This window comes from Miniopterus schreibersii, assembly GCF_964146895.1.
Source record: "Miniopterus schreibersii genome assembly, chromosome: 6".
NCBI classification, from domain to species: Eukaryota; Metazoa; Chordata; class Mammalia; order Chiroptera; family Miniopteridae; genus Miniopterus; species Miniopterus schreibersii.
Window position 1 is genome coordinate 10,744,396 of NC_138107.1, and position 23,944 is coordinate 10,768,339.

A 23,944-nucleotide genomic window follows, 5' to 3' on the forward strand; every position below is an offset into this window, starting at 1 on the left:
GAAGTAATGGCATATACTTTCTATGGCTTTATTATATATATAAAAACATGTATTTATATATAACACATATATTATTTATATATTTTAATTATATTATTTATTATATTAATTATATTAATTTATTATATTAATTATATTAATATATTATATATTATAAATATATTATACATTATGTAAAATGTTATATATTATAAAATAAATATTTACAGTATTCATATATGTTGAGTCATACATATATGTGTAAGCGCACACACACATATATATAGAGAAAAAGTAAAAGAAACGGTCTCCTATGCACAGTTCTACCTGGGGAGGTGGGAACTGGGAGACTGGAGTAGGTTGTCAAAGGAAACTTGGTATTACCTGTAAGGTTTTAGTTTTTTAGAAGGAAAATATGTGCAAGTATTACTTGTAAAAATAAAAGTTAGAAGTTCTACGGCACCATTCTTGCTAAGCCACGTGTGTGGCATGTGGATGTGTGGCCACGTGCCACACACACGCTGCGCACAGCAGACTGGGGGTCTGTCCTGACAGCAGACTCCAGGTTCCTGCATCAGTTACCAGGAAGCCAGCCGACATGGTTGGTCCCCGACCCCTTTCCTGCTCTCTCCTGACCCCTGTCATCCCAGGAGTTGACTCCCAGTCAGACGACACTGTTCCTGACCGGGAGTGAGCCCTGGAGGGGCGAGGAAAGAGCAGCAGTGTTCCTGAGGAGCACGAGTCACTCTCCTCCCACTGCAGTGCGTCTGCTCTCCAGGCTTCTAGAAAGGAGGCCTCCGTCACTGTCGTATCCCACCCACTCCATTCCCCAAATGACCTCTGTTTATCTCAGCTGAGGAAGAAGTTGACTTAAGTGCAATGCGCTGAGGGGGAGTGATGCATGTTTCTGTAGCCTAACCTTTTAAAGTTTCACTTACCCAAATGACACTGGAACTGAGGCAGCTTCAAGCCTAGGGGGGGAAGGAGGACACTTTGGGCAGAGCATCCCTGGCCCCCACCAGAGGGCTTTATGTGGGACCAGGAAAGGGTCGAAAGCAGAGACTCCAGGAATACAGAAGGGGCCAGCTGGCCATCTTGTACCTTCACGTTGGCAGATCTGGTGTGTGACAGTGAACGACCCAGGTGGTAGGGACTCCTCTCCCTGGACATGTCAGACGCCACCTACAGCACTGACATCTGCCTGCACTGGGTGAAGAGTGGGGTTTAAGCCCCAGAGTCAACCTGCTGTCAGACAGAACTATTCCACAACCATGGTTAACTCAACACCAAAGCCACGAGCTGAGGGCAATGAGGCCCTGTGGGCTCTGTTGGCTAATGGCAAGAACTGATGACTTCCCACAGCACAGGTAATTAAAGTCGGAGGGGTAATGAGCAATGAAGTCATGAAATGAATACAGTAACCTATTCGGTTTTTACTTCTGCTTAGGCTTCTTTTTAAGGAGCCTATCTCCTGTATACTCAAGCTAACATCCTCAGTGTAACAGACCTTGATGATTTGGGAGAGAGCAATGGACCGGTAAATTCTATCTCCCTGTAGGACCTTATCAAAAACCGTCTGGAGCCTCGGTGAGAAAAATCACGAAACCCCCCATTAGGAGAGTGTCCCTTTCCATGATCTCATGCATGCTGAGTGCCCTTCTGATCCCGCTGTGTTTACAGAATAAAGTGGGTCGAAGGAATTCACTGAGATCATAAAGGGCAAGAGAAATGCTGGAGGACAGCAACCCAGTAGCTGCTGGACTTAATGGAATGGAAAAAGATTGAAATTTAACCTATGAGTCAGTAAATCAACCATTTAGATAGCTCTGGACCAGTAAGTATGGCAGGACACTTGTTTAATTTAGTGCAGGCTAAGAGGCCAGAACAGGACAGGGTGTGCTGGAAAAGCCCGGGGAGCGAAAGGGCCGGTGTGTGCATGTGTATGTGCGAGCGTGTGTGGTAAGTATTGTGTGTGTCACGGTGTATGTGTGTGTGGTGTTATGTGTGTGTTGTGTGCTTGTGTGTGTGTTGCATTGTCTGCTTGTGCATGTGTGCGTGGCCTTTATGTGTGTTGTGTGTGTGTGTTGTGATGTATGTGTATGTGTATGTGGTGTTATGTGTGTTGTGTGTGTGTGTGTGGCGTGAGCATGGAAGTTCATGTACATACACATCTGCAGCTGTGATTGGTGGAAATGAGTGAGAATCGCTCTGTTATCTGAGTTAAGTGATGACCATTGCACACTAATGGTTAGAAAGGCTCCACTGCTCTTTCTCTTGCCACATCAGTGGACTGTAAAATACTGAGGTGACAAGTCTCACTGCGATTTTACTGTAATGTGGGAGAATGACCGAGCAATGCAGGACTTGAAAGATGAAGTCCTACACCACAGTCTTGTAAAGAGAATATGTCAGGCGTTGTTGTAAATGTCCACTGAAAGGGGAGGGACGGTCCCGTGCATACGCTCCCAGCCCAGCTGGTGCTTGCACCTCAGTTAGGTCGCTGTTTGGTGATGAGATTTGAAGGTGAGCCAACTGCCACATGGACTTCCTGGAAGGACCACTGTCTGACTCCTATTAAACCCCTGTGGGAAAGGTCATTAATATGCAGCAAAATGTCACTCAAACTGTCCGCATGGTAAGTGCTGAGTCTCTAGAGAAAGAAAACCCCTAAAAAGACGTGTGGAAACACATCTGAACAGCACGAATGGAGAAAAGAACCCCTTCATCTGAAAACTCAGGGTGGCCCTGAGCTGATTTTCATCACACAGCGAAGAGGGAGAACCCCAGTGTTAAATGTCAATGTCCCTCTGGTGTATCTGTCATCTTCACAAAGGGACGTGCATCCCGCACGGGACTGAGCTGGGAAGCCTCTGGCCCTGGCTGCCTCCAGACGCCCCTGGGCTGTCCAGGCTACAGCCGAGCTCGCCAGTGAAGAAGGCAGTGCCTCTAAAGCTGCTTTGGTCTGTCAGCAGAAGAGGCTAGCGAGGCTCAGAGTATCCCTGGGCATCTGAAAAACTTCCAAAGGAATAGGCACGTTGTTATCAAGAGTACTGGTTACAAGACTTACTTCCCACACCAACCATATACGAAGGACGGGGCTCCAGGACCACACTCGCAGCAAGACAGGGAGGCATCAGGCCACGGCTAGGGTCAGAACTGGGCACCGACGGCGGCTCCGGGGAGCAGGCAGCCGGATGCAGTGGCGCCAGGTGAGCGGTGCGTGCAGCGAAGACACGTTCGTGGGAGCGGCGCACGGCGCGCTTTCTGCACAGCACCGCATCCTGTGCGACGCGGCCGGGCGCTCTGCACTGTAACACCCCTGTCCCCCCCCTGCGGCCCGAAGCCTGGGTTCCAGGGATCTAGGACGAACTACGCGGAGGGCAAACGCTGGAAAGCTTCTGAGTCTGGTGCTAATGTGAACGTCAACTTCCCTCCCTCCCCGCCGCACCCCCCACGGCCAGACCCCCAGAAGAGAGCCCGAGCAGTCCGCGTGCCAGTGAACCCACGGGCCTCCTTACTGCTCTTCTGGCCCTGGGGGCTCCCCGCACCCGGGAAACATCTCAACAAGAGGGCCTGGGGCAGTGCTGCTGGGTGAGATACAGGGCTCCCGGTTAAATTTTAACTTCAGATGAATAATGAATAACTTTTTAGTAGATGTATGTCCCCAATATTGAATGGGACCTGTTTATACTAAAAAAATAAAACTTGTTTATCTTCAGTCCAGATGGAAGCGAGCTCCCTGTTTCTATCTCCAAGTCTGGCCGTCGCAGCCAGAGGCACCCCTCTTCTGAGAGTTTCAGGACAGTGCTCAGCACAGCGCAGCTTATGAGGCTCAAGGTGGTCAGAAGATGGGGTGCCGGAGGATCCCCAAGAAATCTCTGCTCACCAAAATGAAGCAGAATAACCGAGAGCAAAGAACTGAACAGATTCCCTTCCAGGGAGCGTAACTGGAAATGAGGGGATGGGGCCCGGAGGGACCAGCCTGAGATGCAGCGGGAGGGGTGAAGCAGTGTTTCTGAGCCGAGCTTTCTGGCTGGGAAGTTGCCAGAGTAACAGGTGACAATGGGCTTGTCAAATAGTGACTGAGGTTCCGATAGGAAGACCAGCTTCACCTGTGCACAGTGGAGAGCGGCGTATTGTTTCCAAGGTGACCTTTCCCTCCCACCTCCACATATATGCTGATTGCAGTAAATACTAAGAACTCAGTATTGATCATAAGCAGGAGAAGTGGCCCAGCCTGGCTGTGGTGGGCGCCCAGTGGCGAAGCCTGGCCGGGGTCGTCAGAGCGATGGACAGATGTCTTATACAGAGCGTGTCTTATGCTATAACGACCAGGGTTCCTCTATCACGTCTCCAAAGCACATTCCCCACTGAACTCACTGACAAAACCATTTTCATCTTCGTTGCTATAAATCCTGGAAAATCATATTTGAAGGAGGAAGCGCTGATGAAATTCTCACACTCCAGGTGGAAGCGAGCGCGGCTCAGAGCAATTACCCCTCTCGGGGCGGGAGGAGGCCTGATGACATTACGGCCATGGGGAGAGAAACAACAGCGAGAACTGTCGGGTAGGAGGTTTAAGGATTCTCAGCTCTGTGCCTGACCCAAATAAAACCGACCAGAAAAAGAGTCTCCTGATTCAATTCTGTTTCTCTTGCTTTAGTGTCTCTGTGTTACCTCCAGAGGGGGCTCTGGGGAGACCTCTGAACAGACATATTCAGGAGCTTACAATTTAGGAAATACAATACTAAATTGATAAATATCAGGTTTAGGAATGATTCATCTCTACAAAGCCACAGATTACTGCCACTGATGCAAGAACAGCCCCCAAATTGTTGCCCCATCCCCCGAGGAGCTGCTGCTGCTGCGGGAACCCACCAGGACACATCAGGAGGGGGCATGTGGGGTCACTTCCAGGCCTCCCTACAATGTGGGGAAACTAACCAAGTGAGATTTTTCCAAAGCCTCTCCAGGCTTCCCCATGCTGCATGTTCGCCCCAGCCTCACAGGGCCCCGTGATGCCACTGGGAGTGCAATACTCCAGAGGCCAGCTGACCTTCCCCCAACCCCTTCCAACATCATCCCAGGAGAGTTCGTCTTGAAGGGCGTCCTCAGGAGCAGCCATCTAACAGCAGGTGTGGCTCAGCGGTCGACCTAGGATCCAGGAGACTGTGGTTCGATTCCCTGTCAGGGCACATGCCCTGGTTTCGGGCTCGATCCCCAGCAGGGGGCATTGCAGGAGGCAGCCGATCAATGGCCTCTCATCACTGATGTTTCTCTCTCTCCCTCTCCCTTCCTCTCTCTGAAATCAATAAAAATATATTTAAAAATAAAAATAAAAGCCAGTGAGACTGAACCTGCTACATTTACCAGGCCCGTGGCCACAAGAATCATCAGTCTTACCAGGACTTTTATCCCTGTCATCTTTCCCACTCACAGAATGCAAGCTCCCCCCCGCTCCCGCCCCCTGGCAACTGTCACCTCGCATACTGTTCTTGACCTCCTGTCCCACCTCTGTCTCATCCTACCCATTCCCCCACCACTGCTGGCCTCCCCGAGAACCTGTCCTGCTCTGCCCTCTGGACCCCACATTCCACTGCTAATTAAACCCTCCCACATGCTCAATACTGTCATGGAACACCCCCTTCAGCTCCTTCTCTTCACTGGAATCTGTTTCCCTTCAAAGAAAACGGCCTTATCTGGAGCCCTCTCAAGTGGGAGATGTTCATTTTCCTACAATGTAAACACCAGGAGGGCCAGAGACAGTGGTGGCCTTCTGACTCACCAATACCATTTCAAAATCACTATTTTTTAATGCCAAGGCCCAAAATTTTCCTCCTTTGAGATTTGTGCCATTTGGTCCCGCCACCCACTCTTTCCGATGCTGAAATGTAAGGCTAGTCGGTGTATATTGGTCCAATGAGTGAACAACACCCTCCCAGCTACCCTAAGCAGACTTGGGCTCCTGGCTCACAGTTTTATTTTCCACCCCATTTCTTGCCAAATCCCAAATGACTTCAACATCCACAGAGAGACTCCCTTTAACGAGCCTGGCCTCAAAGTGCCTTCTTCTCTAATGGCCTGCGTGGCCACCCCTGCCCCGCTTCCTTACCTCCTACTCTTCAACCGGCGCGGCGGGCTTTCTGCCTCCGCACTCTCTGAAACCGCTTTGGCAAAGGCTGGGGATCACTTGCTACCCCGGTGCGGCAGACTTTGTAGTTCCCCTCTAACTTGACCACCCGCAGCATTCAGTACCACTAAGGGCACCAGTTCCCTGGAAATGCCAACTCTGGCCTGGCTCCTGAGATCACGCCCTCTCCCTCCCTCCCTCCCTCTCTCTCTCTGTCTCTCTGTCTCTGTCTCTGTCTCTGTCTCTCTCTCTCTCTCTCTCTCCTTCCCTAATTCTCCTCTGCTAGTTCTTGTGCCTCAGCCTACTCTATTAATATTGGAGGTCCTGCCCGGCCGGGCGTGGCTCAGCGGTTGAGCGTTGACCTAGGATCCAGGCGATCAGAGTTCGATTCCTGGTCAGGGCACATGCCCGGGTTGTGGGCTTGATCAATGACTCTCTCATCATTGATGTTTCTATCTCTCTCTCTCCCTCTCTTTTCCTCTCTCGGAAATCAATAAAGATATATTTAGAAAAAAAAAAATATTGGAGGTCCTAAGGATCCTCCAGTCGGTCCTTTCTTCCTCTCTATCCTTACCACCTGTCTCTTTGGGCCACCTTACCCAGTCTCGCGGCTACAAGTCCGTGACTCATGTCTCTGACGAACTTCTCGCCTTGAGCACTAGAGCTCTGTATTGATGAGCTGAGACACTCCCAACCTCAGCACACCCTCAGCACGTCCCTAACTGAACCAATAAGCTCTCCTCCCAAGCCTGCCTTGCTTCACGTACTCCCTGCCTCGATAAACGGCACCATATCCACTCAGGAACTGGGGAGTCACCCTAGACTGCTCGCCTCGCCCCATCCCACTCAGTGCAAGGCAGTTCTCCCTCCCGTGCGTACCTGACACGCTTCCCGCCTGGCCCATCCCCACTGCGGCTACTTTGAGTCGGGCCCTTACAATTCCCTACCTCGAGCGCTGCTACAACATCCTCCCTCCCTCCCCTCCTTCCCTCCAGTTCCCGATTTCCTCAGCACACTGCTCTCAGGGATCTTTCTTTAACAGAAATCTGACCATGTTACTCTCTGGTCACAGAGCCGTAATGTCTCTCCACTGCCAAGAAAACACAGTCCTAAGTTCAAAAGCGAAAGCATGGCTTTTAAGCTTCTCATGAGCTGATCCCCCTTCAGCTTTATCTCTTGCTAAACACCATTGTATCCACACAAACCGTGCAGGCCAGCCAAACCAAATGCTTGCAACTTCCCAAACACGCCGTGTGCCCCACACCTCCACGCTTTTGCTTGGGAAGTTTCCCAGGCCGCAGTGCTCTGTCCGTCCCTTCCCTCCTCTATTCATTCTTCCAGACATCCAGATGATTACTCTTTGAAGGTTTCGTTAAATATCGCCTCTTCCATTCAGTTTTCCTAAACTGCCCAGGGAAGGCTGACCATTCCTCTTCCATGCCTCATGGCACCTCTCTGCATGCTCACCATGGGTCCCCTTCCAGATTGCAAACCCTCTGACAGGGACTGAGTCTCAATCACCTTTTAGTTTCCAACACCCAGCACAATGCCTACTAAATAGCTTAACCTCGGTGACTGTTTACGAAATGGATTAATAGGAGCCACTGCTCCTGAAGCTAAGGCTAGACCTTCCCTTTCCCAGAACCTCTGGTATGGGATGCTCACACGCCCCACCTCGGCTAGGATGGTCCGAGCTTCACGCATTCTACGCCCAAGTCTGGCCAAGACTCTGCATGTGTATGTGCATGTGCCCATGTGTGCATATGTATCTGTGTGTGTGTGTGTGTGTGTGTGTGTGTATGCGAGAGAGAGAGGTCTACGGTTTCTCTGCTGCCAGAGGGATAGCGCATGTTTTTGGCATCCCAAATAGAAAAGCAGAATATATTTTGTCATGAAAACAATGCTAAAAATAGTGATTACACAATTCCTATATTTATTTGGCTTTATGAGTCATCTTACTATAGAATTACATTATGGGCTACAAAGCCAAATAACCAGTTAAATTAGGACTGCATTGGTATTTTGGACGTTGTGGAAAATCACTACCTGTGGTGGATACTAGGATGTGCCATCCAGATACCCCCTCAAGAATCAAGGACTTAGAGAAAAAAATACTCAGGAATAAATTTAACCAAGAAGGTGAAAGATCTGTAAATTTCTGTAAGACACGAGTGAAAGAGATTGAAGAACACACAAGTAAACAGAAAGATATTCCATGGATTAGAAGGATTAACATATAGTGTTCATATTACCCAAAGCCATCTACAGAGTCAATGCAGTTCCTATCAAAATCCCAAAGGCATTTTTTCAAATAAATAGAATAATCCTGCAATTCTTATGGAACCAGGGGGAAAAAATCCCAAATAGCCAAAGAAATCGAGAAAAAAGAACAAATCTGGAGGCATCTCAGTCCCTGATTTCAAATTATATTGCAAACAGTATGGCATTGACATTAAAAATAGATACATAGATCAATGAAACATAAGTGAGAGCCCCCAGATAAATCCACAAATATATGGTCAATTAATTCACAATAAAGGAGCCAAGAATACACAATGGGGGAAGGATGATCTTTCAATAAATGTTGTTAGAAAAACTGGGCAGCCACATAAGAACAAATAAAACACTACCATTTTACGCCATACACAAAAATTAACTCAAAATGGGATTAAAGGCTTGAACATAAGACCTGAAATCGTAAAACTCCTAGAAGAAAATATAAGCAATAAGCTCCAAGACATAGGTCTTGGCAATGATTCATTCACTCTGACACCAAAAGCAAAAGCGACAAAAGCGAAAATAAACAAGTGGGATGACATAAAAACTAAAAAGCCTCTTCACAGTGAAGGAGACCACCAACAAAATGAAAAGGCAGCCTACTGAATGGGAGAAAATATTTTCAAATCATATATATGGGAAGCTAATATCCAAAATACATAAAGTACTTGTATAACTCAATAACAACCCCCCCCCCCCCCCAAACAATCCAATTTAAAAACGGGCAGAAGATCTGAACAGGCATTTTCCAAAGAAAGCGTGCAGATGGCCAACAGGTACATGAAAAGATGCTCAATATTACTAATCATCTGGGAAATGCAAATCAAAACCATAATGAGATATCACCTCCCATCTGTCAGAATGGCTATTATTTAAAAAGACAAGACATAAGGAGTGTGGGTGAGGGTGAGAAGCTAAAGAAACCCCTGTGCACTGTTGGGGATGTAAACAGTACAGCTACTGTGCACAGCAGTATGGAGGTTCCTCAAAAATCTGAAAATAGAACTACCATCTGACCCAGCAATTCCACTTCTAGGTTTTTATCCAAAGAAAGCAAAAGCACTAACTCAGGAAGATACATGCACCCTGTGTTCACTGTAGCATTATTTACAATAGTCAAGATATGGAAACAACCTAAGTGCCCAGTGATGGACGAATGGGTAAAGATATTGTAATGCAAATGCATACACAATGGAATATTACTCAGCCATAAAAAAGAATGAAATCTTGCCATTTGTAACAACATGGATGGGACTTGTGGGTATTATGCTAAGTGAAATAAGTCAGAAAGAGAAAGACAAATATCAGATGATCTCTCTCACATGTGGATTCTAAACACCAAAAATAAGCTAATAGATACAGAGAACAGATTGGTGATTATCAAAGGTGGACGGAGGGGGTGAAAGAAATAAAATTTAAGGGAAAAAATGAAACACTTGTTCCTCCAACTGCTGGGAGAACATTAACAGAAAGTCCTCGGCTGTCAATCCTATTTAAGGGTTTTCTCAGCTGGAAAAACGACCTCATTTAAAGCGACGCCTCCTGCCAGGGGTAGGCCCACATGAGGGCAGAGAGGCCCTGTGCCCTGCCTCAGGGGGGCGGATTCTGAAAGGCCGCTCAGGTCCAGGGCCCAGAAGCTCTTGCTAGGACATCACAGCCCAGCTTCTCCCTCTGCCAGCTCCTGCTCTCACTCCACAGCTGCTGGTCCCAGGGCCCTTTCTCATAAACATTTCGCTCAGACAGTGCTTCCGAGGGAGCCCAACCTGCCTCCACATGAGAAAATGAAACCCGAGCTCAGAATAATTAACTGAAGAATTAATTTTCAAAGGCAATGTTTAATAAAATGAAACTACCTGCATTCTGAAACTGTTCATACTTGTGATCCTCTGTCCCATTCCCAGAATCGTTCACTTTTCTGTGCCATACAAGTGCACCGCTTTGGGCAGCTGGTCTTCTGAAACTGTTCAGGTAGGGTCCTTGACCAGACCTGAGTGGAGTGCCCTCTCCCAGCAGTTTTTGAGGGTATCACTCCTATTTGAAGAATTAATTTGCCCGAACAGACAATATCCAATCTACTTTACAGATGTAACTAAATAAAAATATAGCCTTTTACTCCAAACTTCCGGACAAGGCAAGAAAAATGGCATTATCCCAGAATATGAGTCTTCCTACAACAGGGCAGGGAAGCAGGGTTGTTGGCCTGTATCTTACTGTCCTCTTTTGTGATCCTAGAACAATACTTACTCATGCTGATGAACATAAACACACAAGCAAACAACACAATTCGTGCAAATCTTTTCCCCCTTCCGGTTCATTCTATCTGGCTATGTCTTCTTCTTCCATTCCTCACTGCCATCAGCAGGCCTTTTTTCTTTTTTAATATATCTTTATTGATTTCAGAGAAAGGAAAGGAGAGGGAGAGAGACAGAAATAGGAACATGGATGATGAGAGAGTCATTGGGGATCGAGCTCGCAGCCCAGGCATGTGCCCCGATCGGGAATTGAACCTCGATCTCCTGGATCCTAGGTCGATGCTCAATCTCTGAGCCACTCCTGCTGGGCAGCAGACCTTTTTTCTTAAGTCATTTCCCCGAGCACTTGGGTTCCAGGTCCATGGTTTCCCTTTATATAGCTAACCCTGCAGTTTTAATATGTAATTTTAATGTCCATAGGGAATAGATACCCATTTTAACAAATCACTTTCTGCCTCTTGGGTACCTCTAATTCTTTGAATCCTGAACATATTTGGAATCCGTCTTCCCCTTCATGACCATACTGTTTTCCCCAAAAGTATGGAATTGATGGCTGAGTGGACTACGGTTTTGCAGGAACCTTCAACTACCCAGGGCTTTTCCTTGAGCATTCACTGCACGGAAAGACAGCTTTCTCTACCTATTTCTCTCTCCACTACACAAAAACTCCTACGGTGCTCATAGATGGTGACTTCCAAAATAGACAGGTAGCAAGACAGGTAAGGCGTAGGGGTGCTCATGGGTCTCTGCTGAATCCAAATGTCAGAAGTTGAGTCCCACCTAAGGCCATGCTACTTTCCTTTAGAAAAACATATTTATTTATATTCGCTTATTCACTTTTTAAGGGTACAGACCTTATTGGAATCACAAAGATTATCAGATAAACATTTAGAAATGGGTGTGAGCCTTGATTTTGGACTTAAAAGCAGAGGACTGTTCTCTCTCTCTTTCTCTCTCATCACTTAATCATCTAATCTATAGACACTTCAAATAGGAGGGATGTAAAGAGGTGACAGACACTCCAAGGGAAGCCTGGCTAACTGTTCAGTACCATGCCCTTCAGAAGTGAGGCTGGTCATGGAACCATAGGGAAGCCAGCAACCTACCTACTGGCTGCCTCTTTAACTGCATCATGGGAAAATGCAGAGATGAAAGTGTGGTCAGTTCCAAAAGGGGGGTAAGATGGGTCAGGAGCGGTTAGAAATGCAAGATGCGGACAACTGTGCCTGAGGCCCCCACACAAAGCAAGCTGGGAAGGGTCTTAGAAAATCTAATCTCTCTTCTTTTTCCTAGTTGTTTTACAGGTGAGTTTTGCCTCCATCAAATTCTCTTTGAGCTTCTCTTTCCAACGCAGTGGAGGGTTGGGTACATTGAGCCCTCACAACAGTAGCTTGGGCCTGGAGAGCAATCCTCTGAGCAGGAGTAACGCAAGCCCAAGGGACTGACTCGAGGTTGGAGCAGCCAGAGGCGCGCCAGCCCCTCGGGGTCTCCTGCCTGAGCCCGGCCGCGCCCTCCGCGCCCGAGAAAGCAGGCGGCCGGCGGGAAGGCGCGGGAACAGAGCTGCCCTTCGGCCACCGGCCACCGGCCACCGGGAGCTGCTCTTCACGCGCCTCGCCGCTTCTGTTCCCAGCCTGGACCGCTACAGTATTTCCTAAGCCATTTACTCCAGTCTCCAGGAGTCCCTGGCTCGTCTCCAACATGCCCTAAAGCTTCTTCCAGAAATACCTCCCAGGCTGCAACCATCGCTGGGCCCTTTCTGTGTCAGCGGTTTCCTTGCAACCAAATGAAGATAATTCCCTGGCCTGGCATTCAAGGGTTTTCATAATGTGTCCCTACTTCTTCAATAAGGACATGGAAGCAGTCGGAACACCGTGGAAGCATAGAAGTTGAACGGGGAGCTCCCCCATCCCTGAGCTCCCAACCCCTGGGGCAACCCTCCGAACCGTTTCCCACTCACTCCTTCCCTCCCTGGGGCTCCAAGGGCCCAGCTGAGCAAATGCCCCTGCCAACGCCGCATACTCTCCCTTCCCTGTTCCCAGGCCTCTGTCCACAGTGCCCTTTAAACCCGGAATGTTCAGAGCGTTCTTCCTCTGTCCTTGAATATCCAATTCTACCAGTCCTTGGAGCCCTAACTTCCACGTCACTTGCCTGCAATGCTTTCCCCGATCTGCTCATTAGAACTCATCTCTTCTCCTTTGAGTTCCCGTGGCATTTCTCCCAGCTCCTGCTCACAGCCCTTGTTATTGCACCCCCTGCAGTTTGGGTACAAGCCAGCCTCCTTTACTTAAATGTACGCGCCGAGAGTCAGGGGCCACTTGTCAGTTCGCCTCGGTACCCCCTGCAACATGTGCCCTCCGACCTTCCACGCACATCGTGGAGATTTAAGAAATTCTCATGGAGTCAGGGAAAAGAGCCTGGAGCTGGGGCTTTGGCTTTCACTTCACCTTTTCCAATGCCAGTGACATCACCTGTGACCAGGGGGTTCCGTTAGCATCTCAAACAGCTAAAGATGAGGTAGGTCGTCGGGGGCTTTGGAACACTGGCGGGCTCTGGGTGGCTATTTGGAACTTGCAGTTGGAGATCTGACACAGAAAAAAAAAATCCAAACAAGCAAAAACAAAAACAAAACAACACAAAAACCCAAACAAAACACACACACCACCCAGACAAACTATAAAACTGCTGTTTTAAAGAGAACAATATGACTCTTCAAACTGGAAAGCTGAACAATCGCTCCTATTATTTCAATAAAACCAAAACAGACATTTAACCTCCAAAACAACAACAAGAAGCCCCGCAGCCTCACCCTTCCTCCCCTTGGCAGCTGCTGCACAAGGACCCCGTGGGATTCTCCAGTGAACCGTGAATTTGGTTTCATGTTCTTTTAACCGGAGAGATTTGAAAGGAGTCATTTTCAGCATAAAGTGGGGGTAAATGGAAGAAGGGGAGGATCATCTAAAGGGAGAGACAATTTCACAGCAGCCTGGGTAGAAGATAGCCAGATTTGCTAGCCCCAGGGCCGGTTAACAGAAATGAACAGCACCTACATTAGGCAGAAATACACTCAAAACAGCATGCTAATGCGTTTTTTGAATTCGGTTTAGAGTACACAGGCTGCTTGTATATAAAATAATGCAATAATAAAAGCCTAATCGGCTCCAAGGATCTTAAACGTAACAAGCTATCCCATTACCTGTTGCTTTGCAGCATGGACTCATCCACAGCAATTTTCATCCTATTTGTAGTTTTGCCAAAAAACAAAATCAATCCCCCATCTATCCCTCCTCCCAGTGCTTAGATCGTTATCAGTCCATTTGTGAGCCTGGTCCTATTTAAAGTTATTGCTAGAACTATATCCAGTGACAGTTAAAACAGCTCAAAAACCCTTTCAACTGTAAGGCTTTTCGCCAAAACTCTTTTACCTCGTTTGTACTTGGACTTTACAATTTCCATTATTTTTTCAGCGATTTTCTATTCAAGTAAACTTGATTCATACTCCAAACAAAACTATAGCCTTTCTCCATAGCAGTATCAAGGGAGGGGAGAGTTACTGCGAGCTGACTGTAATTGTGAGTTGGGAGACTGCGAGCTGCTGTGGGGAGGAAGAATTATGGGAAGAGGGATGGTGTGGGCAGGGGAAAGGGGAAACGGAGAGGGCCTGGCACCGAGCGAGGGCTGGGAGCGACGTCCAGGCCATTCCTGCCCGGGCACATGGTGTGCATGTTTGGAAAAGGCCAGTAAACAGAGTTCCTTCCATCACGAGCCTGGGGTTCCATCGTGGGTACTGATTGTGACCTTTCACGTTGGCAAACACCCCAAGACTATTTCCTCTGTGGCCAGCAATGCCATTGCTGCAGGGCCCGGGGAGGCACTGTTCTCTACCCCCATGAAGAGCCTCCCCAGCCACCCAAAGACCTGGGGGCCAACCCCCCCATATCCTTTAGTCACCAGGCCCTATTTATCTCCTAAAGGCTTCTGATCCCCCCTCCCCGCCAGCATCCCATCCTCTGCCCTGGACTACACTCTAATGGCCTTCTAACTGGATATGCAAGCTTCGTGTCCACTGCCAATCTGCTGTCCCCAGCCTCACACTCCCCAACCCCAACCATCCTGGCCTTTCACTTCCTAAAACACTCCTTTCTACACAAAGGCCCTGAAAGCTACTGTTCTGCTTGCAACATTTCTCCCAGCCACACTCCCACCCCATGACCCCCTTTGGACCTTCCTGGTCTCAACTTGAGGTAGGGTTCCCCGTACGCGCTCTCTCAGTAATACGGGGTGTGCTTTGTAATTAATTGTTCAAGGCCCTCTTCTCTGTCGGTCTGCAAGCACTCAGAGGTCAGAGATTGTGTTTGTCCATGGACGTCCTAATTTGCAATGTGGGTAAAACAAGACTTTACGGGGCAAGGATTAGAAAAGTTAATTCAGGTAGAGAACTCTGAATAGTACCTGATGTATATAAGGGCTATGTAGGCTTTCGCTACAATAATAATAATTAGCACAGTACCTAGAACAAAGTGTACTCAATAAATGTATGTTGAAGGGATAAATGAATGAATAAATAGGTGAATGAACTGATAAATTCACGAATCTAGAGGGTCTTTTACTTTTCCACCAGCTGTTACCCATCACGGAGTTCAGGAATGCTGGAGAGAACACAGTCACAGAGATGAGTAACATACCCCATCTACAGCCACCATGATAAATGGTAAAATAGCATTTTTTGGTTTCCTATGATTTTGAATTTATCCTACAGTGTTACTAAAAAAAAATATCCAATGCAAGAAGATTTGGAATGAAAAGATAAAGGGGGTCAAATATATGGTAATGGCAGGAATCGACTTCAGGTGGGGAGCACACAATAGAGTACACAGATGGTGAATTATAACCTTGCACCCAAGAAAACTATATAATGTTATGAACCAATGTTACCCCAATAAATTTTAAAAAAATAGATAAAGGGACATAATATCACAAACTATATATTCAGGCTTCTCAATCTTGTCTTTATAAACCAAAAAATGTATTTCATTTAAAAAAAAAAATGTTCTTAGTGATTTTTAGAGAGAGGAAGGGAGAGAGAGAGAGAGATAGAAACATTGATGCTAGAGAAACATCAATGAGCTGCCTCCTGCGTGCCCCTTACTGGGGATCGAACCCCCACCCTGGGCATGTATCCTGACCAGGAACTGAACTGTGACCTCTTGGTTCATGGTTGACACTCAACTACTGAGCCACACTGGTCAAGCAAAAATGTATTTCTTAGCGAGAACCATACTCTACTTACTCCCAAGCGAAATCCTGTAGGAAACCATGCATGTCAGGTCACCAATTCCAACAAACATCTACCCGGAAAGTGTCAACCTATGTTGTCAAAAGGCAAGCTTTCTCCCACTTTGTTCTAGCACACTCCATATTTCAGATTCGCCCACGCCCTCAAGAGAAGGGCATCAGGCACATTACTGCACATCGAGCTCGGCTGGTCCAGTAGAGAAAGAAGAGTGCACCGACCAGTCGGGGGCCAGGTGGTCCCGTAACTGAGATAGTGACACACTCATCAAACGCTACAGACGGGGGCGGAGCCTGAGTCGGCGCAACGCTGTGATATTTATTGTCTGGCACAGTTTTGTTTGTTTATTGCCCTGTATGTCAGACTCTGATAATATCTTTAAGTTATTTTGTGGCAGAAAGCTCATCTGAATTTAGAAATAAGCACTGTGTCATCACGTCAGCAATGCCACATCTGTCCTTGTTCTTTCCCTCCTATGTCAGGGAAAAGTCTTTGTTTCTTTCTACTGTGGCCCTGGACCCATCTCTTTCTGCCTCTGAGCTCTGTGACAGTTCAGACATTGTTTTTTCAGTTCAGCCATCAGCTTCGGAAGCTGATATTTCATTTATTTGATGGTTGTAATAAAAATTCTAAAAACGAATTGGTAGAGCCTCATCGTTGCACATTGAAAACTGAAGGGCGCCACGCTGAATTCCACTGTGGAGCACGAGGAATTCTGGAAGTCTTTTGAGGATGGACAAACTTTACCCGGGCCTTTTGCAGCTGCTGCTACAGCTACAAAACCTCAAGAGATATTAGTAATAAGAACAAGGACAAGATTAGTGATGAGGGTGATGATAAAATTATAACTGTTTGCACTTTTTACTGTTTATATGGATGCATAATTTATGAGAGTCCATTTAAGGCTATATAATCTATATTTACAAGTAAATATCACTGACCTGTTTTTCTGTGGAGCAGGCCGGACCTGTGTCTGAGTGTGTCGGGGTCCTGGCCCCGTGCGGGTGCTGGGGGCGGCAATGCCCCGGCACCGTCGGGGCTCCCGGGCACGCAGGGCGGGCTCGGAGCGTGCCGGGAGTCGCTCCTCTCCTTGCCGGGGAAGCGGAGGGCGTCCTGAACTTTCTTCTTCTCCTTCCTTAACATACCAACCAGAATATCTGAGATGTGATTTAAGGATTCCACGGTTTATGCTAGATTATAATGGTCAAAACACCAATGTTTCAAATGAGATTAATATTCCCAATAACACCCCCCATTTGTCCTGTGGCAGAGACTGACTAGGGAACGTCCTCAATCTCCTGGAATCACAGACACCTGGCAGGCTCCTGGTCGTTAGGGACGGTGCCATCACAGGGAAAGAGCAAACGCAAAGGCCTCAACATGTTCTGAGTGGGAACCAATGAAGCCTTAAAACTTTTATGGAAGGTTTATAAGAATAAAATGAACACTGAGTAGGAGTAAGCAATGGGTCTATGGCTACATCAGGGAGTAAATAAGAGTTTAATCCAGGAAGCTGCTCAGGAGGGGGGGAGAGATGGCCGGACCTGCCCCGCTGGCGGATGGGCCAGACAACCCTGCTCGCCAGAGCCCCACTGTGCTTAGTCAGAGTACCTTCAAGTGGCTTTAAAGTCACTTTGTTTAAAATATCTAATTTGGATCTGAAATTGAACTGGAAAGAGCTAAATTATTAGTATACGTCATTTAAAAATGTACCTTTGTAGACCATTCAGATACACTACGGGTACTGGCAATATGATAAAATCATGCCATTCTCCCCTGCTCCACTCTTCTGTCAGGTTCAGGAGGCCCTGACCTCTAAGGGGGTCTTGCCATCGCTGCAAGGAAAAATGATAATCCGCCCGAGAATGTCAGGACTCTAACTGCATACGCAGCAAGACCAATTCAAGACCTTCGCCATCCCTAGAGGTGGCTTCGTTAATGCAAGACCTTGAGAGAACATGAGGGCAATGCAGGAGAGAGGCTGGCGCTCAGGAAGGAGAGGGGGCCCCCGCTTACACTTATTCTTGGGCAAGTCGCACGGAAACCGTTCGACCTTCATCTTCCTCCTCAGCTTCGATGCCAACTTTCCAGTCTCTGGAAGGATGATCAGTTATTCCTCTTACAATCCCAATGTGGCTTCTATTCTTTGCCTCAAAAAAACTTGTACCCACGAAAGGTGTTCACACCTTCCATGGTGTCCAGGCGTTGTCCTGACAGAGGAGGACAGGCTCTGCCCAGGTCGGCCACTCCTCGCTGTAGGCACCTGAGTGTCAGCTGGGTTCCCACACTGCAGGGGCAACGTGCGCTCAAGTACCCGTCTGAGGATGTGCATTGGAGCCTGTACTATGAGCCAGGGAGTATCCCAGGGACAGAAATAGGACAGTAAAAAGGCAGCCTGTCACGAAGCAGATGTCCTGCTGGGGAAGACAGGTCAGGTCACACACACGCAGGCCCACACGTGTGCACATGCACGCACACGTGCACACACACGTGCACACACACGTGCACACACAGGCTAGAGAATGAAAGTGCCAGAGGGCTCATTTTAAAAATGTCAAGATCAACTGAGGGCCTGGTGGGGGGCTGGGAGTGTGGGGTAGAGGGGGTCAGTGGGGGAAAGAAGGGGACATCTGTAATACTTTCAGAAATAAAGATAAATTTTTTAAGAAATCAACTGAGTGGCTACTGTACATTGGGTGCGACCCTTTCTAAGAGTGACGTTTACATGCTGAGATCTGAATGACAGGCGGGATCAGGCAGAGAGCCCCCGAGCAGAGGAAACGGCTAGAGCTGAAACCCTAAGGAGAAACAGGCTTAGCAATGTTCCCGAGCAGAGGCTATTTTGCCATCCAGGGGACATTTGGCCAGGTCTGGAGACATTTTTGGTGTCATACTGGAGTGGGGGTAGGTGCTGTGACTGAAAGCTGCTGGGTAGAGCCAGAGGTGGGGTTACACATCCTGCGGTGCACAGGAGAGCCCCACAGCATAGCCTGTCCAGCCCCAGGTCAGTGGTGCCAAAGCTGAAGAATCTGTGTTAGAACAACAACAAAAAGGTACCGTGACCAAAGCCTGACACTCGGAACAGGGGCGTAAGAAGTGAAGTCAGGGGTGGCGGGGGCAGGACCGCACAAGGCCTCGCCATCTGGAGAAAGGACCCGGGACTGTACTCCAAGCTTAACGGGGAGCCCCGGGCAGACTGAGCAGACAGCCCGTGTCCGACTCACGTTTCATAAAGACCTTTGCCGCCTGCCTTCCTCTCCCCTTTCCTCGTCTTCTCCCCCTCCCTCTGCTTGACGAGGGCCTTCCTTGGTGTCCAGCGCTGTGTGGGTACCAAGGGACACCCATTACATGTTTTCTGAAGGGGCGTCTGAACTATATTCAAACTGGTGATGCTCCTGAAACGACGTCACTTTCTCTCTCTTTCCAAGACAAACGCTCACTGTGGCCTCCTCATTTTGGCTGCATCGCTGTCTTTTGCTGACCTCGAGCATTGCACTTTTTCCCGGTCAAGTCACGTCTTTCTTACCCTTCCAGCCACAGTCTTGGCCTCCCTGGTTCTACAAAAAATATGTGAAAATATCCTCCAATCCGACTGTGAAAAACGACGACATTTCGGGGTCCTTTCCTGGTCATTAGCCCTTGGTAAGTGTCAACTCCGTGATGAGCAGATCTTGGCCGTTTCTCCCCTTGAGTTCCCCGTCTGCAGCCGCATGTCCCGATCTCTGCACGGCCCAGGGCCCAGGGCTCCTCCAGGGAGAGGCCTCGCCGGCCTGCTCGGCGCCCGGGGCTGTCCCCCTGAGGAGCTGGACAGCTTCACTGACCAGCGTGGACCGGTGCCTGCAGGGCGAGGACATCAGTGTGGGTGTGGACCTTAGGTTCAGCGTTCCTTTCCCCGTGTCTCCTGTGCCCCATCATTTTGAATGAGCCTAGAAGGAGGGGACCCTGCTCAGTCAGGAGAGACTCTGGTGTGGCCCCCGTGACCCACAGCGCCCGGATTTGCCTCTGAGGAAGGGAGTGGATGTACGGCTCTCTCTGACCCTCTTTTTATAATAAACATATACACGCAGGCCTAGGCTGCCCCGTCCCTGTCACGTCTCATTGCATCCCTCCTTCTGCACAGACAGCCATAAGCCCAGAAGGGGATTAAGAAGTTGGTAGGAGTGTTTAGGGGAGTAGATCCTCAATCAGGATCACGGCCAGGAGCAGAAGCAGAGCTCAGACTGCGGCTGGGCCGGGGCCAGGGCCGGGGCCGGGGCTGAGGTCTGGGCTGGGACCGTCGGGGAGGTGGAGAGGGGAGGGGAGAGGGAAAGGAATGCAGGGGTGATAGCACCTGTGGGCAGCCTCCCCAGGCGGGCCCGTGTGGGAGCGTCCGTCACAGCTGAACCTGCTGTTACTGGCTGGCTGATAAAGCAGCTAGAGCTCATTGGAACCAGACATCCAGGGCCTGCTAATTCTCAACTAAAATTAGAGGCTGAAGTTAATCAGGCACCGTGCCTGCCTCCCGTGTGTGTGTGTGTGTGCTGTGCACTAGATTCCCTTCATGTAGGTTATTTTTATGCATTTTGCACAATAGCTGAAGCTAAAATGCCTTTTAGAAAATTTTCTAAAACAAACCAAAATACCCATTCATAAAGAACTAACCAAAATAATTTCTTGTGCATGTTTACAGTCTGCAAACATAATGGAAATGTCAAATCTTTCATAAGAGGCATGAAAGATAAAATAGGAAACAATACTGAAGAAATGCTGGGGACACCTGAGGTCTCGCTCCACCAACAGGGGCTCTTTAGAAGTAACCACCTAGCGGTGGCTGGAGGCAACTCCCAGGGTGGCTACCGCGGTCAGCACCCAAAATACACGGCCTCCTGGAGCCCAGAGAGTTCCGTCTTCAACACTCACACACACGCACTTCCAAATGTGGGAACGTCCGTAAGTGGAACCCAAAGCAGTAGATCTGGCTTTTCAATAAAAAGTTACATTTAAATCAATCTCTGCTCTTCATAAGCTAAACACCATTTGTCATTTTTCAGCCATCATTTCAGTTTCACCCACACACAAGCCACAAATTCTGGGCCATGGTGAGGCTGCGGTCGGCCCGGTGTCCGGTCAGCCCGCTAAAGATAACCAGTTAGAGAGCTGGCTCGGGACTAAAACAGAAAGAGCACCGCAGAGCAGTCAAAAATATTTTTAAAATTTTAATGTTAAAAGATGGTATGGAAGAAGCCCATACTCTTCAATAAACTGAAATTTTAGTCTCTCTCTCTCTCTCTTTCTCTCTCCCTCTCTCTCTCTCTCTATATATATATAAAACTAAAACATTATAGTAACTATATCTGGCTAAAAACAAAGTAAAGCTTTTTCTCTTCTAGCACCTCCATTGCTCACCAGTTGCTCCACTGTGTTTGCTGAAGGGACATTTTAGGAAAGAGGCGGCATGTGTTGGAGGCAGGGGCTGGGGGGGCGTGGCCGGGGGGAAGGGGGCACTCGGCGGTCCCCCTCCCCGCTCCGGCCCGCAGAGGAGAGCGAGAGTTTCGAGGGCTCCGCAAAGGATACTGATCTCGTTATCTCTCTGCTGCAGGACATCCCGCAGCTTTCTGAACTCTTCCTCTTTGAGCGGTTCTTGGCAGCCCTGGTCTTTGATTTCGGAGGACACGGTGCTCGTCCTGAGGCCCTTCTGGCCGTTCAGTAGTTTCTGGAAGGTGAGATAAGAGCTGTGTCCTTACCGCTGCTCCAGGCTTGCTTCTCCGGCTCCTTCGCCTTTCGGTGGCCCACGCAGCCAGGCGGGCCCTCCATGGCCCCTCTCCGTCCCCATACCCTCCGCGATCTGTCATCTTCGCCCCTGAACTGGGAAAGCCCTGCTCAGACGTGACCTCCTCTCCGATTCTTCCCCTCTCTAAAAGAACACCTGCGGTGCGCTGCGCCGCCCCTCACTATCTGCCATCTCCGTGACTTGCTCACGCAACGCTGCCTTCCCGGTGCCCGGCCCACGGCAGGCCCACAGCGACGTGGGTGATGTTAAGGAATTATGCCAGGTTACAGGTGCGAAAGAAGCAAGTTAACAATAGTGCTTGTCATCATAAAAGGTAAGACTGAAGGCAGAGAAAAGCTGAGGATTTATACGGATAAACAGAAACTGCTGGGGGAAAAGGAAAGATCGCATTCTCTTGGCACAGCTTGAAAATAGATGGCTTTTGAGCAGGGAGCTAGTTTCCGCAGAAGGTAGAGGCTCCTGGCAAAAGAGGTAGATGTCTACGGTCCGAGCTTATTCCTTGGAACTGAGAGACGAGCTCTGAAGGGACCCAGCGCCAGGCACAGCCTCGGTGGGAAGATCAGACCGTCCTGGCCATGAGGCTGGGCCCGGCCTTCTCAGAGCCGGTCAGCTAGGGAAGCGTTACTGGGGTTTGAACATGGTCAGGGAGGCTTCCACCAGGGGACAATGCTTACAATTACCTTTAAGTGATGGAAACAGTGATGAATTTTACGCATATCGGCGCCAACCTCCAGTCTACTCTCCGGATCCTGGTCTTCCAAAAAGGATGCTATTAGTTTTTCCAACCTGAAAATACATAATGAATGAGAAGCCACTATGAGCTAGAAGCTTTAGAAAGTCCAGTGGCATTACTTGCTTGGTTAACATTTGAAGCACAGGTTATTGCTCCTAGTTCTTTATGAAAACATGGTTGTCCGAATGATTTGACTCTAAATATTGAAGATAAAGTCACAAGCTGGCAAAGTGAGATCTGAAATGATGCAATTATTCGCAATTAATTTCCAAATGAAGCTTTCAATATAAGAATCACTTGATTTCTACAAAACATGGACTCCAGCCAAACTGAATTTCTATGCCCCTGTGCCCACCTACAACATTACTAGAGAAAGTAATGAAAACGTTTATTAGTTTCCTTAAAAGTGCCTGCTACTCGGCCTCAGCAATGACCTCAAGGGTGCTGCACAGCCCTCGTCAGCACTCCTGCTTGGCAGTCTTCACGGTGGCTGTTCCGAATCGCCCCGCAGCGCCCCAGCCTTCCGCCACCCCGTCATTCTGTCCATAAGGGAGCTTCCCTCTCGACTGAGGAAGTCAAAGCTGTTACAAGTGGGCCCTTGGGTTTCCTTTCCCTTCATCTCAGAGAGTCTCTGCCTCGCCCCCCAGGACCTCTTCCCTCTGTTACATATCAGGTAACACCCGTCTTCCTTTCCATGACCAGTGTCCCCCTTTGGGCTCTCTTCAGGCTTCTACAGGGCTACCCGACGAATTTCCCCCTTGTTACCTCTCCACACTGACCCTTTCCCCTCTGCTTACAATGGTTTGAATGGTTTTTCCTATTCTTTTTAAAAATATATATATCTTTATTGATTTCAGAGAGAGGAAAGGAGAGGGAGAGAGAGAGAGAGAGAGAAACATCAATGATGACAGAGTGATTGATCGGCTGTCTCCCGCACACCCCTTGCCGGGGCTGGAGCCCGCAACCCGGGCATGTGCCCTGACCGGGAATCGAACCTAGATCTCCTGGATCCTAGGAGAGCCGCGCCAGCTGGACTGTTTTTCCTATTCTTAAACGAAACAAAATAGGAAACAAAACACCTCTCTTTGGAGGGACCATCCAGCCACTCTTCTCGGAAGTCCTGCTTCAGTCCCTCGCTTTATGGGTGTTCACCACAGTCCACGCTGCATCCTAGAGTCTGTGCCGCCTCAGCTCCCCCACCAGTTTATAAGCACCATGAGGCAATTCTGGGCTCTTACTCCCTTTGTGGCCCCCTCCCCAACCCTGGGCGAGGAGCAGTGCGCGCATCAGGTTCTCGAAGAAACATGTTAATTAGCTAGTGGATTCATTTCCATGGAGATGCTCCCCTTCTGTGCTGAAATGGAGCCCTTTATAGGGAAGGCGAGGATGGCCGTCAGGATCTAGGACACTGAGTATTGTAACAGGGCAGCACCGCATCTTTCCCACATTATTATGAAAGTATTTGCGTATTTTCAGCACCTTGTTTAACTGTACACATTTCCCTTCCACTGTT

The 23,944-nt window shown here is 48.6% G+C and overlaps 1 protein-coding gene across 2 annotated transcripts in view; it reads right to left on the reverse strand.

The window, feature by feature from the left end:
* Window positions 1-23,944, reverse strand: part of KIF6 (kinesin family member 6) — a 335,606-nt gene that overhangs the window by 141,826 nt on the left and 169,836 nt on the right. For both annotated transcript variants that reach the window (XM_081140158.1, XM_081140157.1), the window contains exons 11-13: window positions 22,379-22,484; window positions 21,482-21,620; window positions 16,870-17,085 (exon numbers count right to left, since the gene is read on the reverse strand). In XM_081140158.1, coding sequence (XP_080996284.1) covers window positions 16,870-17,085; window positions 21,482-21,620; window positions 22,379-22,484 — 461 coding nt within the window. The remainder of the gene's footprint in view (window positions 1-16,869; window positions 17,086-21,481; window positions 21,621-22,378; window positions 22,485-23,944) is intronic.